Source organism: Oncorhynchus mykiss, chromosome 27, assembly GCF_057628025.1.
Source record: "Oncorhynchus mykiss isolate SJ-2025 chromosome 27, ASM5762802v1, whole genome shotgun sequence".
Classification (NCBI taxonomy): domain Eukaryota; kingdom Metazoa; phylum Chordata; class Actinopteri; order Salmoniformes; family Salmonidae; genus Oncorhynchus; species Oncorhynchus mykiss.
The window spans coordinates 23,871,514-23,887,987 of NC_143048.1; the positions used below are offsets into that span (position 1 = coordinate 23,871,514).

Sequence of the window (16,474 nt, forward strand, 5' to 3'; positions counted from 1 at the left end):
GCTTCATGAGCAAAGGTCATAATTACAGATTGTTGAAAAGCCTCATATCACGTCAATCCCAGTCAGACTCATTTGGAATCCAAAGGTAACACATCTCTCACCAGGCCACTCCAGAACAAAATGAACACTGTTCTGCCTGCTGGTGAGGTGACAGATTTTCAGTTTCTCTCTCAAAATGAACAAATAAATGCATTTGTACAGTTTTTGTTCTGAATTATTAAAAAACAATTATTTCTGGATACCTGTTACAGTATATACAATTTACTCTGCATCAGGTGCAGTACAAAAAATAACCAACCGACGACATTTCTTTTGAGTGAATCATATTTTATTTGATAAGGATATACAAATAAATATGTTAATTAAAACATGATACAATTTGGACTTTTTCATCTGTTTACAGTTAAGTATGGGTAAGAAGTATTTTTTGAAAATGTATCTTCTACCTTACAGCAAGCTTAATTAATCCAGTCTCATCTATTTAAGTTGGGAACATCAAGGTGTTCCTAATAAAAAATTGTAGATTTAATCTGCCATCTAGAATGGCGGCCAGCAGAAGATTTAATTGTAGATTTAATCTGCCATCTAGAATGGCAGCCAGCAGAAGGTACCTTTGATATGCACTGTCTCCCATGGGCGTGGTATGGGATTAGGCCTGGGGAGAGCCAGGTGAGGAGGATAACTGCCAGCGAAAACATTCCTTACACTCGGACTGTCCAAGCAGCATCCCGGAAACGGCCTGCATCTCTTTGGTTCATCTGAATCACTGTCAGATGAAATGATGTACAAGTCAAACCCACTCTAATACGTCCGTCCGTCCGTCCGTCCGTCCGTCTGTTTGAATACTGGGATCTGAGGTGGATGTGGCAGACTTATACTGTGTGTTGACATGCAGACTGGGAATGAGTGTGGGTTTACATCCAAAAACATAATGGATTGATTAAAGGGAATTGTAACACATGCTGTAAATTTACATAAATATCAACTTTGGCAAGAGTCTATGATGGTATGTGATTTTGATATCTCCTTTGCTGGTGAATAGACAGTAATACTGACATTCATTTGTCCGTTTATCAAATCGACACAGCACATGGCAATACAATCATTAAATTACACTCATCATTTAAATCTTCATTGGAAGAGCTTGATGTATGGGCAGTGAGATACCTTAAGTTATTTCTCGCATACTGTAAGGAGACCAATAAGAACTAATACAATCAGCATAATTGTAACTGTATATCACACAAGTGCTGTTCTCACGCTTACAAATTAGTATTTTAGTTCACGTTTACAAATTAGTTTGATCAATTAGATGTTTAAATGGCAGCTTTAGATATTGGTCATCAGCATTTGTTTATTTACATTGTTTAAACATTCTGATGGATATGTAAAGTGTGGCTTGATTTCATAAACTTTGATTGACACTTCTATGCCAACATGTCAAATGTCAATATTTATATAAAGAACTCATTCTTACTAAGTTTCCTAGTTCCTGTGCCAATGTTATTAGTGACTGAGTTGCACAGTAACATTTGATCAGATAAATACTGGTAATGTACTTTCCTTGTAGGCATATTGGAGGGGACAGAGTCTGTGTCATGTCCAGGAGATCTCTCATGTCTTTGTCTCACTGCCATCTCTCTGTCACTGTGTGTGGCAGTCTGGACCTTATAGTTCTTATCAGAGGTCTTGTGATTGGAACCAATCCCCCTCTTTTCTAGTGGCTTGTGTGACTTAAAGCGCTGTCCCCAAAAAATCTCATCTTCTGTGTAGGAGGTCCTCACATGGAAGGCTGTGCCTGAGAAGAAATACATATTATATTATATACATCTGCTGTCCGAACCAGGCATTAAGGATACTGTAGGTCCCTTTACTCATGTTTTGATAATGATAACATATAAATAACTCACAACCATTAATTAGAAAAATGACAGGTGTCCATTTTGCGCTGATTGAAATAGCCCAAACAGTTATTTTATTCCAACTCCAGATTTCCCCACCTCTCAGCACAAACCTGCGTCTTGAACGGCTCCGTCCACCATGACCACAATTTCAAAGGTATCCCACTCTAAAGAGTCAGCGCTGATGCCCCAGAGAGGACTTTGTTCATCAATGACATGCTCCACGGTCTGGGGCTCCACTGTGAACAGCCTGGCTCCATCTGGCCCCATCCCCAGAGTCAGCTCTCTCTGCTCCAACAGGATGAACTCTCCCTCTTTGGTATGGTGAGATTTGATCAGCTTGGCTCTTATCTCTGCCACCAGCATGTGTGTTTCTTTCAGAGTCTTGACGTTGAACATCAGGCACAGCCTCTCATCCCTCTCAGAGACCACACAGTGCTGACTGAATAACAGAGTGGGCAGCCTCCTCTTAGGCCTGGCTAGCTTGGCCAGGATGCAGCCCAGCATCAGGGTGTCTAACACTGATTCAATGATGGACTGTGCCATCATGAGAACCAGCCCGTCCATGCAGTTGGCTGAGGCCACTCTAGAGCCGTAGCCGTTGATGATTTGGCTGTCCATGGAGATAGAGAGGGCCGAATGGAAACTGTTCAGTTTCTCAAAGCATGGCTGCCATTGCGGGTCTTGTATGTGTTCCATATCACCACGCAGCCAGGCACCCAGGAAGTAGAGCTCTGCGAAGGCTGCCCAGGTGACGATGTAGCACAGGGTGAAGACAAATAGGATCCAGCTGTACTTCAGATCCACCAGGGTGCCGATCAGGTCACACATCTTGTTCATGGAACTGTATGATGAGCCACGACACATGCCATCCTTGGTGAAGTAGCGATGGTGCTGGCGAACATTAGAACTGGAACTCTTGTGTCTTATGTCTCCTGTACTCTTGGAAGAAGAAGATGTGGCCTTGTTCTGTGTTTTCTTCCCTCTATTAGGTTTACTGGAGCCTTTCTCAATCCAGGAGCTTGTATCATAACTGGAGAACCTCTCAGCACTCTTGGTCTGTCTTGCTTTGTGCTGTGATTGGATGATCCTCTGACTGACCGGCAGTGGATGCAGCTTTGGATGGTGAACAGGCATGGTGACATACTGACCCCTACTGGTGGTCCTGGAGATTTTATTGGGATTGGCTAAAGATACTCTTGTGTCCACCTGCAATGAAGACATCAAGACAGTAAGGTGTCATCTGAAATCGAACAGTGAAGATGTTGATAACAACACAATAACAAACCAGTCATCTTTGCAGTGAATATTGGGATGTTATACTGACCCTCCTCAGGTATGGCCTGTATGGGTTATATGGGTTGTGTCGAAGTGAAGCTCTGGGTCTGATGTTCTTCCTGGGGTATGGGGGAGGTCCATAGTTGCCATAGTCCCCATAGAGTGCACAGCTGTTGGAGATCACCGTTGAGAACATGGCTGGAAACCGAGACAAACCGACAGGAGTGTCCACCGTTTATACCGTCAACAAGACAAACTAGAAAAAAGTTTATCACCTGCGCAGGTTTAATGATGTGTGTTATGATGTGTGCAGGATGACACTTGTATCCAGTCTGAGAACATAGAGCAAGCGTTGACATGTCCTTGTTTGTGTCTTGTTGTAAAAACTAACGATGGAGAGGGTGGATAAGAGCAGGGTTGCTGCTCCAGTCAGTCTCCAGTCCAGATGGTGTGTAATGTGGTTTGCTTTAGCTGCCCACCATGCTCACACTAATTAAACAGAGGAGATTACATTATCACCAGCTCTTAATCAATCTGCTCGTCTACAGAGCATGACCATGGATTTCATGAGATTACAGAGGAGATAATCCTTTTTGCAAATGTGTAACTAAATTTAGCCCACCTTTCATCTTTTCAAAATGGCTCCATTACATTTGGTGGATCTCATGCTCATCAACTACATAAACAGGACAGGATAGTTCTATGTCAGCACAATCATAATACACTAGTGGACTTTTCCATCATTGGAAACAATGTAGGAGCTTCTTTACTCTATCCAAGTCATGTTGTCTTGTCACTATGCTCTGCTGGTGGAAGTATATGTGTTGGTGTAGACCATAGCAATGCTGTGTTTCCATTTTTATTTTGTTTCTCGCAGTGGTGGAAAAAGTACCCAATTGTCATACTTGAGTAAAAGTAAAGGTAACTTAAATAGAAAATGACTCAAGTAAAAGTGAAAGTCACCCAGTAAAATAATACTTGAGTAAAAGTCTGAAAGTATTTGGTTATAAATATACTTAAGTATCAAAAGTGAAAGTATAAATATTGAATTAGACCATTTTCCTGCATTCAAAATGTAACTAGTACTTTTGGGTGTCAGGGAAAATGTATGGAGTAAAAAGTACATAATTTTCTTTAGGAATGTAGTAGTATAGTAAAGTAAAGTACAGATACCCCAAAAAACTACTTAAGTTGTATTTGAAAGCATTTTTACTTAAGTACTTTACACCACTGGTTTTTCGATTCAGTAAGTTAGAATTACATTTTTACTGAGTTTCCATTATAAAATGTAAACACAGCATTGCTATGGTCTATACCACCATATCCCAAACCCACAAATAAACATAGAAACAAGAACATAAACAAAGGTAGTACCTGTGATGAAGAATTCCCTCTTGTTATTGACAGGATTCAGTTACTGTATGGCTGCCATTCTGCTTAGTGGTGGACACAACAGAGTGTGTGTGGTAGAGCAGAGGGAGGGAGGGCAGAGAGGCAGCGACTTATCCCTTCCCTCATCTGTAGCAGCTAGTCAAACCCACCCAGCTGTTAGTCTGGCATCGTGCCACTAAGGGTCACCAAACCGCCTGTCATGACTTCAGCTGCATGCTACACTGAGACAGGAAAACACAACCCTTTTTTATTGTCATGTTTATTTTTGCTATTTTATGTTTCCTTGGTGTATTTTGAAAGGCGCAAATAAAATGTATTATTATTATTATTATTATTATTATTATTATTATTATTATTATTATTATTAACTCAACCGTCATGGATTTACATTTGGATATTTTCTAACATATTCAAATATTGAACATTTTCCTGCAGTGCATGTGAATAGTATGCAGAAAAAAAACAGACAGTAAGAACTCACTTTACTTGACTGATGACACAATAAAGACCTGCATTGTAAAATTGTTTTATTATTTTTTTCATCATGCCACAGAACACTGATGCGTAAAGAGAGCTGTGCCTGAAACCACACTGAGAAAACACTTGCACACACAGTGTTACAAAGCTGTGATGCAAAAGGATTTAACACACATGGCAAGAAGAACAACCCTGATTGGACACCAGGACAAGCACTGACTGAACTGGCGCTGAGGTAGACAAACATTTACATAATATCTACCTAAATGATGATCATCACATCCTTATAGTACACACACCAAATAATACAACTTCCGTTTTGTTACAACATAGAAAGATCAAAGAAAAGCTTTTTTTCAAAGTGCTCTGTTAGTTTTGGTCCACCACGGAAATCCTAAGATCCTTATAGTGCATGTGTATGTACACTGAACAAAAATATAAATGCAACATGTAAAGTGTTGGTCCATGTTTCATCAGGTGAAATTAAAGACACCAGCTATTTTCCATATGCACAAAAAAGCTTATTTCTATTAAATGTTGTGCACAAATAGTTTTACATCCGTGTTATTTACACATTTCTCATTGTCCAAGATAATCCATCCACCAGACAGGTGTGGCATATCAACAAGCTGATTATATAGCACGATCATTACACGGGTACACCTTGTGCTGGGGACAACAAAAGGCCACTCTAAAATGTTCCATTTAGTCACACAACACAATGCCACAGATGTCTCAAGTTTTGAGGGAGCATGCAATTGGCATGCTGACTGCAGGAATGTTCACCAGAGCTGTTGCCAGAGAATTGGATGTTAATTTCTCTACCATAAACCGCCTCCAACATCGTTTTAGAGAATTTGGCAGTAATTTCAAACGGCCTCACAACCGTAGGCCACGTGTAACCACACCAGCCCAGGACCTCCACATTCGACTTCTTCACCTGCGGGATCGTCTGAGACCAGCCACCCGAACAGCTGATGAAACTGAGGAGTATTTCTGTCTGTAATAAAGCCCTTCTGTGGTGAAAAACCTCTGGTTGGCTTGGCCTGGCTCCCAGGTAGGTGGGCCTATGGTTTCCCAGGCCCACCCATGGCTGCGCCCCTGACCAGCAATGTGAAATCCATAGATTAGGGCCCAATGAATGTATTTGATTGATTTCCTTCTATGACCTGTAACTCAGTAAAATCATTCAAATTGTTGCATGTTGCGTTTATGTATCTGTTCAGTATAGAATAGAAAGCAGTACAGTGAAGATGAGTTGATACTTTTAATAGTTTTCATGGCACTGAGTGCTGGCTGTTTGTTCTAGAAGGCCATAGTGTTAGACCCATATTATGCCCAACGTTTAGCTTTATAAAGATGATTAACAATACCACTATGTATTCTGTGTTTTCTGTGCATTTTTCCCATTTGATGAATTCACAATCCAAATTTTACTTTGACATGACAGAACATTTTGAAAGAAAATCTCACTCGTTGCTTTGAGGCATGAGGTGCCTGGGGCATAATACCATAGTCATTAGAAGTATCTTGTTTCAAATTACAATGTTTAGACAATAGGGTCTACTACGGCATGGCAGTGAAAGTCATTTCTTCACTAGCAATAAACAAACAACCAGGAACAACAACGATCAATACAACATACATGTACTGTGTTCATGTATTCAGCACATCTATTCTCCATTTATAAAAGAGGCACAGGGAGGGCTCTTACTCAAATCAGACTCCAGAGACTTACAAAACACACAAGAAAAGATGTTTCCTAAATCAAATCAAATGTAAACAAATTGCAGATCACTGTAATACAAAAATACAACATCTTTAAATCAGAGAATCCCTCATCTGGCTCTCGTCTAGGAATAAGATACAATCACATTTACAGCAACAGACAACTGACGATAACCTGCTTTTAGCCATTTAACTTTACAGAATACTCTTTTCACGTTTAGTAAAAAAAGCCAACACTTTTATTCAGATTTGATGTGTTTTTCATCACTTAGAGAAAAATCGAATTCTGTGATTTAACAGACTGCTATAATTCAACTTATAAAAAATGATACACAGAAAAGTCACTTTAAAGACTTTCAAATCTTTTTTTCCCCCCAACAGGCAACCGTCCGAATCAATTCCATTAATTCATTCTCAGAACATTTCAAGCCGCTTCGCCAATATAAAAGGACATTTGAAGTTAAAGCTACAGATGATGGATGAAAACACGATGAAAAACACCAGTTGTAAGATGTGCTATTGCCTCTGTGCAAAAGTTGAAGATTGAAGAGGTAGCACTTATTCTAATAACAAAATAAACGGCCTTGAGGTTGGGTCAAAATAACCAACACCTATTTGGTAACAAAAACGATGCACAACATAAATATCAAAACCTGTTGCACCTTAATGCTTGTCAATCAGCATGAGCAGACAGACTAACTGACAGGTAAGGAAAATCATATGCGTAATATCAACATAATACACAAATTAAATCAAGCATATGGACAACATTCAAGTAAAACATGCAGAAAACAAACAACACCCCAAAAAATCTATAACAGGAAATAATAAGCCAACAAATTATTGTTTATCGCAATCAATCTATGTAGTATAGTATTGCAATTATACCAGAGAAGTTGGGTTCTACATCTCACAATCACAGTCACAGCAGATAGAACTCAATATCCCTTCTAGTGCAACACTTTCACTTCTGTGGTAACCTGACCAGTCGTCTCCCAGTCTTCAACACATACACAGGTTTGATGTAATAACAGATAACACTTTCACTGCTGTGGTAACCTGACCAGTAGTCTTTCAGTCTTCAACACATACACAGGTTTGATGTAAGAACAGATAACACTTTCACTTCTGTGGTAACCTGACCAGTCGTCTTTCAGTCTTCAACACATACACAGGTTTGATGTAATAACAGATAACACTTTCACTGCTGTGGTAACCTGACCAGTCGTCTTTCAGTCTTCAACACATACACAGTGATAAAACCAATCAAACCACAGAAATGATCAACTTACTCTTCTTTAGAGGAAAGAATACGATGAAAAACCTGTCCACTCCTAGGATAGTGTGTCTTAGTGTCTAAGACCTGCTCAGACGTAGCATACGTACAGGTAGGTCTTCTCTATCCTCCAGTCCGGGGGCACATCCTCGGGTCTGTGGCTCTTCATGTGTTTCTGCATGGCTGCCAGGCTGGGGCAGAAGTCCTGGCAGATGGTACACTGGTAGGGCGATGCTCCGTTGTGGGTGCGCAGGTGCTTGATCATGGCAGAGTAGTCCCTGGATCGCTGGTGACAGATCTTGCACTCAAATGGTTTCTCGCCTATAGGAATACAACGGCATAGTCGTGAAACCTTTCCTTGACTATATGCTAAAACCGGTGGTACTATCAGACACACATTGGTTTGACCTGTGTGTATGCTGTTATGAACACAAAACAACCTAAAGTGGGAGTGTGTTATTATTACGGCCAGACACTGCTCTCTAACCTGTGTGCACGCGGTAGTGGGTCTCCAGCTGGTGCTTGAGGCTGAACCTTTTGCCACAGCCATTACACTCGTATGGCTTCTCTCCCGTGTGGATGCGTTTGTGTCCCCTCAACATGCCATCGTCCCGGAAACAGCTCCCACAGAACTCACACTCAAACGGGTGGTCACCTGAAGACACAGGTTAGACACAGGTTGGGTAAAGGTTGGACACACATCACAGGTGTCATAATGCTAAACAGTCTCAAACGGTTCAGGTAGGCCTCCACTCATCAGCAAAGAAATGGGATCAAAGACAGATAGAAATATATTTTAACGTGACTACTACTTGCATATGATAGATGTAGCTGTACAGGTCTATAAAATCAGAACCTTCTTGCATATCAGGCTGAAAAAAAGATTGTGCTTTCAGATATATTTAATAATAATATAGTATAATATAATATACTGTATATAATAATGTTATGATAATAATGGCACTCCATCTGGCTGCTTGCTGACAGCTAAAGTCTTCCAGACATGTGGGTCTCCATAGTTAATCCATCTCTCTCTGAGGCTGTGGCTTTGAGTCATTTGCAATGACCTATGTGTCTCATTAGCTCAGTGTCCACAGCAACAGCCAAGTGGGACAATACACTGCACTGCTCATTATAGCCTGGTGCTTCACAAAGCCCCCCCATGCTACAAGACACATGACATTTACACAATGACACTACCAAGATGACCGTGGTATAAACAAGACACACAACGATGGGCAAACTCCGATTCCCTTCTGTCTCTTCATATCAATTATGTTTTTATTCAATATAGACGTGGATCTGAAGAAGGGGGCAACCTTTCAGTAAAAACCTCCCCCTCCCCCCCTCCCCCTCCCTCTCCCCCACCCTTAGGGCACCACTGACTAACTCTCAGAGAATAACACAGACATTTGCTGTTCTTTAGATATTTATTTCGGTTTGCTCTGTCATTTGGGGTGAACTGCAGTAGAAATGACAGACATGAATCACAGGGGCCTTGAAGGCTGTGTCTAAGAACCTAAAAACATCCACCGGATAAAATAGCCTCAAACATAATACTGGCCATATTGGAGCATTGCTGTCATCAGGAAAGTGAATCATTGCGGAGTTTATTAACGTTAAGTGAATGTAGACATGATCAAATTAGTGAAACTGACTGTAATTGAAAAACTATGGTCTTATGCTACTTCAGTCTAGTGCCAAGAGAGAAGTAGTAGTTCAAGGTATTTAAGGATTAAAGGCTTGAGGTTTATGGGAATCTCATTGCAGCTTTGGATTGTGTGTTAGAGTAGGCGATGATGTTGATGGATATGACAGTGATGACGATGATTGTGATGAAAACAGTAATGATGATGATGATGATGATGATGAGAACAGTGGTGATGATGATGATGTTGATTACAGTGATGATGATGATGATGAAACCAGTGACGATGATGATGATGATGAGAACAGTGATAATGGTGATGTTAAAAACAGTGATGATGATGATGATGAAAACAGTAGTGGTGATGATGATGGGGATGATGAAGATGACAATGGACACAGATGCAGTCCTTACCTGTGTGTGACCGCAGGTGGCGTTTGAGGGTGGTGTGGCTGGGGAAGGGGTGGTCACAGTGGCTGCAGATGTAGCTGTGCATCCCTGCATGAACCTCCATGTGCTGCTGCAGAGCCTTCTGGGTCTGGAACCGCTTGGCACACAGCAGACAGAACACTGCCATGTCTGTCCCTGGAGACCACACAGAGACACAGACACAGTTATTTCAGGACCAAACATACACTCAGTGGGGAAACTGGGTCACTCAACTCTGAGCCTGAGACTCTGAGTGTTCTGAGGAGAACGCTTCTTTCAAAGAGCAAAGTGTTTCTACCTAAACTAACCCCCCTGACAGGCGTGAAATACATTCAGTTTGACTTTATACACTTTTCTGATTGACGTTGACTTGGAAGTCATTGTCTTTGAGAGATGTATTTTTTACGCAATACACAGGATGCTAGAACTGTCAATCACATAATCAATGCCTTCTCCTTATCTGATGTTAAAAGAGGAATTATTATTTTCAATCCCCATCAAGCCTGTGCTCCAGCAGCCTCTGGAGTCGTCTGTGTCTGTTCACAGAGAGAGGCTGATAGCAGCTCCACCCTGAACGATGCCTACACTATGAGCTATGTGCTGAATGTTAAGTAGCGATATCAAGCCATTAAAGGCAGGACTGCAGGAAAAACACAATCCTTTTAATCCCGTGTGTGACCTGGCATCACTTTGGGGCTGCTCTCCTGTTGCGCTGAGAGTGGAGCGGAATACAGATAGGGAAACACAGGCTAGTTTTACTCACACAGGATCTGTGAAGAACCACCATTAAATTCTCACACACAATATACAGGGTTCTTATATTTTCTTATCACAATTCAATGACCCCTTTGCTTATCCCGCTCATGAAAATTCAAATGTGAGGTAGGACTGAATCATCAGTAATCAATTCCACTGATAATAATGTACGAGTCTTGCAGAGAGGTGGTTAATGTTAGGTTATGAGGTCGGTATTTCTGTCTGCTCGGGTTGAGGATCATTTACAACGCAGGTCCCATCGCTCACGACTGGGATTCAATCAGACATCTCCAGCGGTGGATCATTAGTAAACAGGAGGCTATGCCAGCGTTTCATTGGAATTCAAGTGGGGTTGCTGAGTTGCATTTAAAATGCAGTCTGATGAGGTCCACTAAATCAAATCATTTATTATTGTTATTGAAGTGCCTTGAGGCAACTGGCAATTAAATTGGAATTAGTGCAGGGAATGAGATACAGCACACTCATACTAAGACAGGAGATTTTCAGAGTGTTTTGAGTTCAATCAAGTTAACAGACAAGGATATTTATATTCAATCATTAATTTAATTTCAGCAATAAATCACATCATCTCTCTATTGTTTACCATTTTCCTGCAATATAATTTTTTTTTAAAAATCCAACATTTTCCTTTTATTTTAGTCATGATGATTCATAGGTACACTTCACTTATTGAATGACTACATAACCTACTCTGAAGAAGTCAGTCAGTATCTAAGTGCCTCACATTACACGTGGTCCTCTTCACAAATGACTGGGAATACACAACGTGAAAGGCCTCGCTTACATCAGGCCTAATTTATAGGATGAATTGTGTTACTAATATTCAGAATATTTCTAAGATTACATGCATCTGTGTTATTTTTCTTTTCTCTCTCGTTATTAGATATTGATCATGGGACTTGATGGAATTAAAGTAGGCTATGAGCTTGCTGTGGTTTGCCCTAAACGGCACTAAGAGAATTTAGCATTATTTCTACTCATTAACAAAGAAGAGAGAAGATGAGAGATGTTCTCCACTCCACACCATACATCAGAGAGCGAGCCTACTGGAATGCACTGCACCTGTTCACTAGCTTTATTCCAGTGGCCATCTATCTTCACAATAGAAACACAATGTGGTACAGACCCCCAATGGCTCGGCCCATTAGTCATAGGCTCCTCATGCAACTCCTACACTCCCAGGCTTTGTGTATAAGCCTAATGATCAGGGCTTTTCTCATCCACGGATCACAATGTTTTACTGATGGACAAAAGATCTTCCCTGTACCGCCCCAAACCCTAACTAGACAGGAACGTTTCTCTGTCAAGTCTCACTGTCCAGCTGACAATCTACTTTCTTTGGTTTCTGATTATTTCTAAAGAAGAATAGCCTTGACTGGAATGCACCAAAAGTCTACGCTAAATAGAGATGTATCCTAAAAAGCAAAAAGACCTTTAGGAACTACTGAATCCATTCTGTGCTGCTTTACCCGGTGGTATAACATGAACAATAATCTAAGACAAGTGTCAAGCCATACAATCTCAATGCAGCCAGCAGGGGGAGTGCTCTCTACTCTTCTCCAACATGCTGGAGGAGACCCCAAGTGATACAGCACCATCAGTTACTTCTGTATGATCAAATGTTTTCCTTAGTACATTTTCTCACCCAGTATCAACATTCTGACATGCGCTGTCATTCCTCAAATCTTCTCATTCCTTCATTCTCAAAATGTCAATTTAATGACCATTCCCATAAGTCTGTGTTCGGCCTATTTTGATAACTAAACCATTAAACAGTCTGGATTCATTCTTATTCTGCTTGTCATTTCCTGCTTCTAGACACTCAGATGCTCAGTCAATAGCCTCTCATCCCACTGCCATGAAAATAATGTAAAACTGTCAAAACAAATGCTCTCGCTTAACAATGATCTCAGTCCCACATCCAGTGACAACACCTTGAATAATACACTAGTTACCAGTAACAACTCAACTTCATTGAAAGACAATTACAGAAGCACCAATACAAATAGTGGCTTGCAAAAGTATTCACCCCCCTTGGCATTTTTCATATTTTGTTGCCTTACAACCTGGAATTAAAATAGATTTTTGGGGGGTTTGTATAATTTGATTTACACAACATGCCTACCACTTTGAAGATGGAAAATATTTTTTATTGTGAAACAACAACAAAAAATAAGACAAAAGAACTGAAAACTTGATTGTGCATAACTATTCACCCCCCCCCCCCCCCCCCCCCAAAGTCAATACTTTGTAGAGACACCTTTTGCAGCAATTACAGCTGCAAGTCTCTTAGGATATGTCCCTATAAGCTTGGCACATCTAGCCACTGTTTTTTTCCCATTCTTCAAGTCAAACCTGCTCCAGCTCCTTCAAGTTGGATGGGTTCCGCTGGTGTACAGCAATCTTTAAGTCATACCACAGATTCTCAATTGGATTGAGGTCTGGGCTTTGACTTGGCCATTCCAAGACATTTAAAAATGTTTCCTCTTAAACCACTCTGGTGTTGCTTTAGCAGTATGCTTAGGGTCATTGTCCTGCTGGAAGGTGAACCTCTGTCCCAGTCTCAAATCTCTGGAAGACTGAAATGTCCCTGTTATTAGCGCCATGCTTCATTCCTTCAATTCTGACCAGTTTCCCAGTACCTGTCATTGAAAAACATTCCCACAGCATGATGCTGCCACCACCATGGTTCATTGTGGGGATCGTGTTCTCGGGTGATGAGAGGTGTTGGGTTTGCGCCAGACATAGCATTTTCCTTAATTGCCAAAAGCTACATTTTAGTCTCATCTGACCAGAGTACCCTCTTCCATATGTTTGGGGAGTCTCCCACAGGCCTTCTTTGGTCTCTTTGTTGCCTCTCTGATTAATGCCCTCCTTGCCTGGTCCGTGAGTTTTGGTGGGCGGCCCTCTCTTGGCAGGTTTGTTGTGGTGCCATATTCTTTCCATTTTTTAATAATGGATTTAATGGTGCTCCGTGGGATGTTCAAAGTTAACTCAACCCTGATCTGTACTTCTCCACAACTTTGTCCCTGACCTGTTTGGAGAGCTCCTTCATCTTCATGGTGCCGCTTGCTTGGTGGTACCCCTTCCTTAGTGGTGTTGCAGACTCTGGGGCCTTTCAGAACAGGTGAATATATACTGAGATCATGTGACACTTAGATTGCACACAGGTGGCCTTTATTTAATTAATTATGTGACTTCTGAAGGTAATTGGTTGCACCAGATCTTATTTAGGGGCATCATAGCAAAGGGGGTGAATACATATGCACGCACCACTTTTCAGTTTATATTTTTTTGCATTTTTTGAAAGAAGTCTTTTTTTTCATTTCACTTCACCAATTTGAACTATTCTGTGCATGTCCATTACAGGAAGTCCAAATAAAAATACATTTAAATTACAGGTTGTAATGCAACAAAATAGGCAAAACACCAACGAGATGAATACTTTTGCAAGGCAATGTAGTCCCTTAAATAAAAGCAGTAGATAAAAGTGACAGAGACAGAAGTGCAGCACAAACAGTATGTATAATATAATAATATATGCTGACTTTCATTAGTTTGATGACTACCTGCACCAGTGCACCCTGTTCATTTTCACACAAAAACACTTGCTTTCACAGCAGCCTTTTCCAGAAGGCTTTCCTCCTTAGTGCAGAGTAGCCCTTCTGTAAGAAAACACGATCTCAAATAGGCATGCCACTGCCCCCACTGCCCCCACTGCACCCTGCTTTCTCAACCTTAACCAGACAAAGAGAATGGGATTTGGTGTTCTGACCTCTTGACCCTAGGTCCTCAATGTGGTAAACACCATGTAATCAATGGTATTCCTCAAAGGCTGGATGGCTGACTGAGCATTGTGCCTCACTATTGAGTCACACAGGGGAGGGACCTTGCAGACATTCCACAGAGAAAGATTATTTAACTTCAGTTGAGTTTCTCTCTGTAAACTTTAGACAGTGTACACAGAACTAAACTAATTCCAGAGTTCCTATGTTCCAATCTGAAAAAAAAGGAGCCAGGAGAATGTCTAGCTAGGAGAAGGGAAGAGAATATCAGCCTGGTAGTTTAATTAAACGTCAATCGTTTATCAGATCAGACATCAGATCAGAACATGACATGGGAGCATTTAACAGCCAGTCAATAGTCCAACTAAGGCAGGGAACACAGACGAAGTGGCTTAACAGACAAAAACATGTCTCTAGGCAACCAGATTGAATCATGGTCCTCCTTGGGGTGAAGTGTTCAAACTAATCCCTCCATTCACAAATAAGCAAAGCCTATTCCTTTTCTAAAGACCAACAAAGGTTTCCTCACCCTGAGAATCCTACAGTAACCCCAGTACAAATTGAACAAGGGATTGCATAATGTTTATACAGATCTATGCAACGTTCTCTGTCTTTAGGTTTAGTGCACCACAGATCTCCATCTAACCTCATTGGTCTGTGTTAACAGCACGTTTCTGTGCAGGTCTCACCATAACTACAAAGCAACCATGGACTGCTCCTTTAAACCCGTATACAAAAGAAGATGTGAATGGTTATAGAGCTCATTTTCTTAAGAACGGTGAAAGAGTTGTAAGTACTATGTCACACTCTTCAAAGAGCATGTTTATTGGATTAAGTCAGATTCACTGAAAGGAGCTATAACTGATTGGCTCAACATGAAGGTGCTATGAGTAAAACTCCTAGTATGGCTCGCCTGAGCATGTTCACTCACTAGCTGCCCCTGTGACCCAGTTACACATATACACTATGTACATTACACTGAGCAATGAGCACCAGACCTGCAGGGGGAAAACCCTGTGCCTTCCCTATGAGCTCAATATGTTGGAAATATGTCTTTGTGGTTAAAAAAGACATTGAAAAGACACAGGAAAGATGTTTTACAACCAATTTTGCTCACTTAGTTCAGATTGGGTCCCGTAGGCTAAATGTTATGACAGGCCTAAAGACAGACAGTAACCATACAGGACCTCAGATGATTCCAAGTAGGCCAGCCACTGGTCAGCAGACTGCTAATCTACCAGAGAGAGGAACAACCAGCTCAATAATTAATGCAACAAGAGATACGTTGCTGGTGTTTAACCACCATTCCATCTTCCATGGCCCATTTCATTGAGGTCACCTGCTGTCTCCAATCTATAGTTTGGATTCAAACATTTTTTGCATATTTTCCCAATAGCATTCACCAGACAGAGTAGAGGCCAGCACTAGGCAGTGTGTACTGTGTACACAACCCAAAATAGCTAGAGGCCAGGAAAATAGACTGGTGTATAAGTAGAGTACAGTATGACTCAGTAGATGAAGATCTGTACCACTGATTAGCTATTCTAAGTGGAATAAGGGGTATACATTTCAACCGATTGCATATTCATTATTGTGAAAGCAGCTTGCACAATAATTATTGCGCAATTAGATGAGGTCTATTTCATTATGCACTGAGGCAGTATTGAATAAACAATAACGTGTGATGGAGTAGGATGTGTTCTCTGTATAATAGGGGTTATGTGCAGTGGCGACCTGTCACTCAGGGCAGGTGGGGCAGAGACAATTTTTTTTGTAAAAAAAA

General features: G+C 41.0%; 2 protein-coding genes across 4 annotated transcripts in view; both read right to left on the bottom strand.

Moving 5' to 3' along the window:
• Positions 1 to 306: 306 nt before the first annotated feature.
• Positions 307 to 4,701, bottom strand: LOC110507792 (G protein-activated inward rectifier potassium channel 3-like). Of its 2 annotated transcripts, XM_021588033.3 has the most exons (4): positions 4,554 to 4,701; positions 3,229 to 3,377; positions 2,015 to 3,110; positions 307 to 1,798 (listed from the first exon to the last, which is right to left on the bottom strand). In XM_021588033.3, exons 2-4 carry the CDS (start codon positions 3,373 to 3,375, stop codon positions 1,455 to 1,457), a joined length of 1,587 nt encoding a protein of 528 aa, XP_021443708.3. In that variant the 5' UTR covers positions 3,376 to 3,377; positions 4,554 to 4,701; the 3' UTR covers positions 307 to 1,454. The 2 variants fall into 2 exon arrangements, with proteins under 2 accessions (XP_021443708.3, XP_036821680.2); XM_036965785.2 differs by lacking the exon at positions 4,554 to 4,701 and having other exon boundaries at positions 3,229 to 3,458.
• Positions 4,702 to 5,080: 379 nt separating this feature from the next.
• The window catches only part of zbtb16b (zinc finger and BTB domain containing 16b), a 30,734-nt gene continuing 19,340 nt past the window's right edge, over positions 5,081 to 16,474 (bottom strand). For both annotated transcript variants that reach the window (XM_021588036.3, XM_021588035.3), the window contains 3 exons: positions 10,115 to 10,285; positions 8,540 to 8,707; positions 5,081 to 8,373 (listed from right to left, as the gene is read on the bottom strand). In XM_021588036.3, the coding sequence (XP_021443711.1) occupies positions 8,144 to 8,373; positions 8,540 to 8,707; positions 10,115 to 10,285 (569 nt within the window). In that variant the 3' untranslated portion in view covers positions 5,081 to 8,143. The remainder of the gene's footprint in view (positions 8,374 to 8,539; positions 8,708 to 10,114; positions 10,286 to 16,474) is intronic.

Coding starts and splice junctions, on each gene's coding strand:
- LOC110507792 (XM_021588033.3), bottom strand. CDS start 3,375: ATGTTCTCAACGGTGATCTCCAACAGCTGTGCACTCTATGGGGACTAT. Junction 3,111..3,228: donor ACAGGCCATACCTGAGGAGG/GTCAGTATAACA, acceptor TCTTCATTGCAG/GTGGACACAAGAGTATCTTT. Junction 1,799..2,014: donor CGGAGCCGTTCAAGACGCAG/GTTTGTGCTGAG, acceptor ATTTCTTCTCAG/GCACAGCCTTCCATGTGAGG.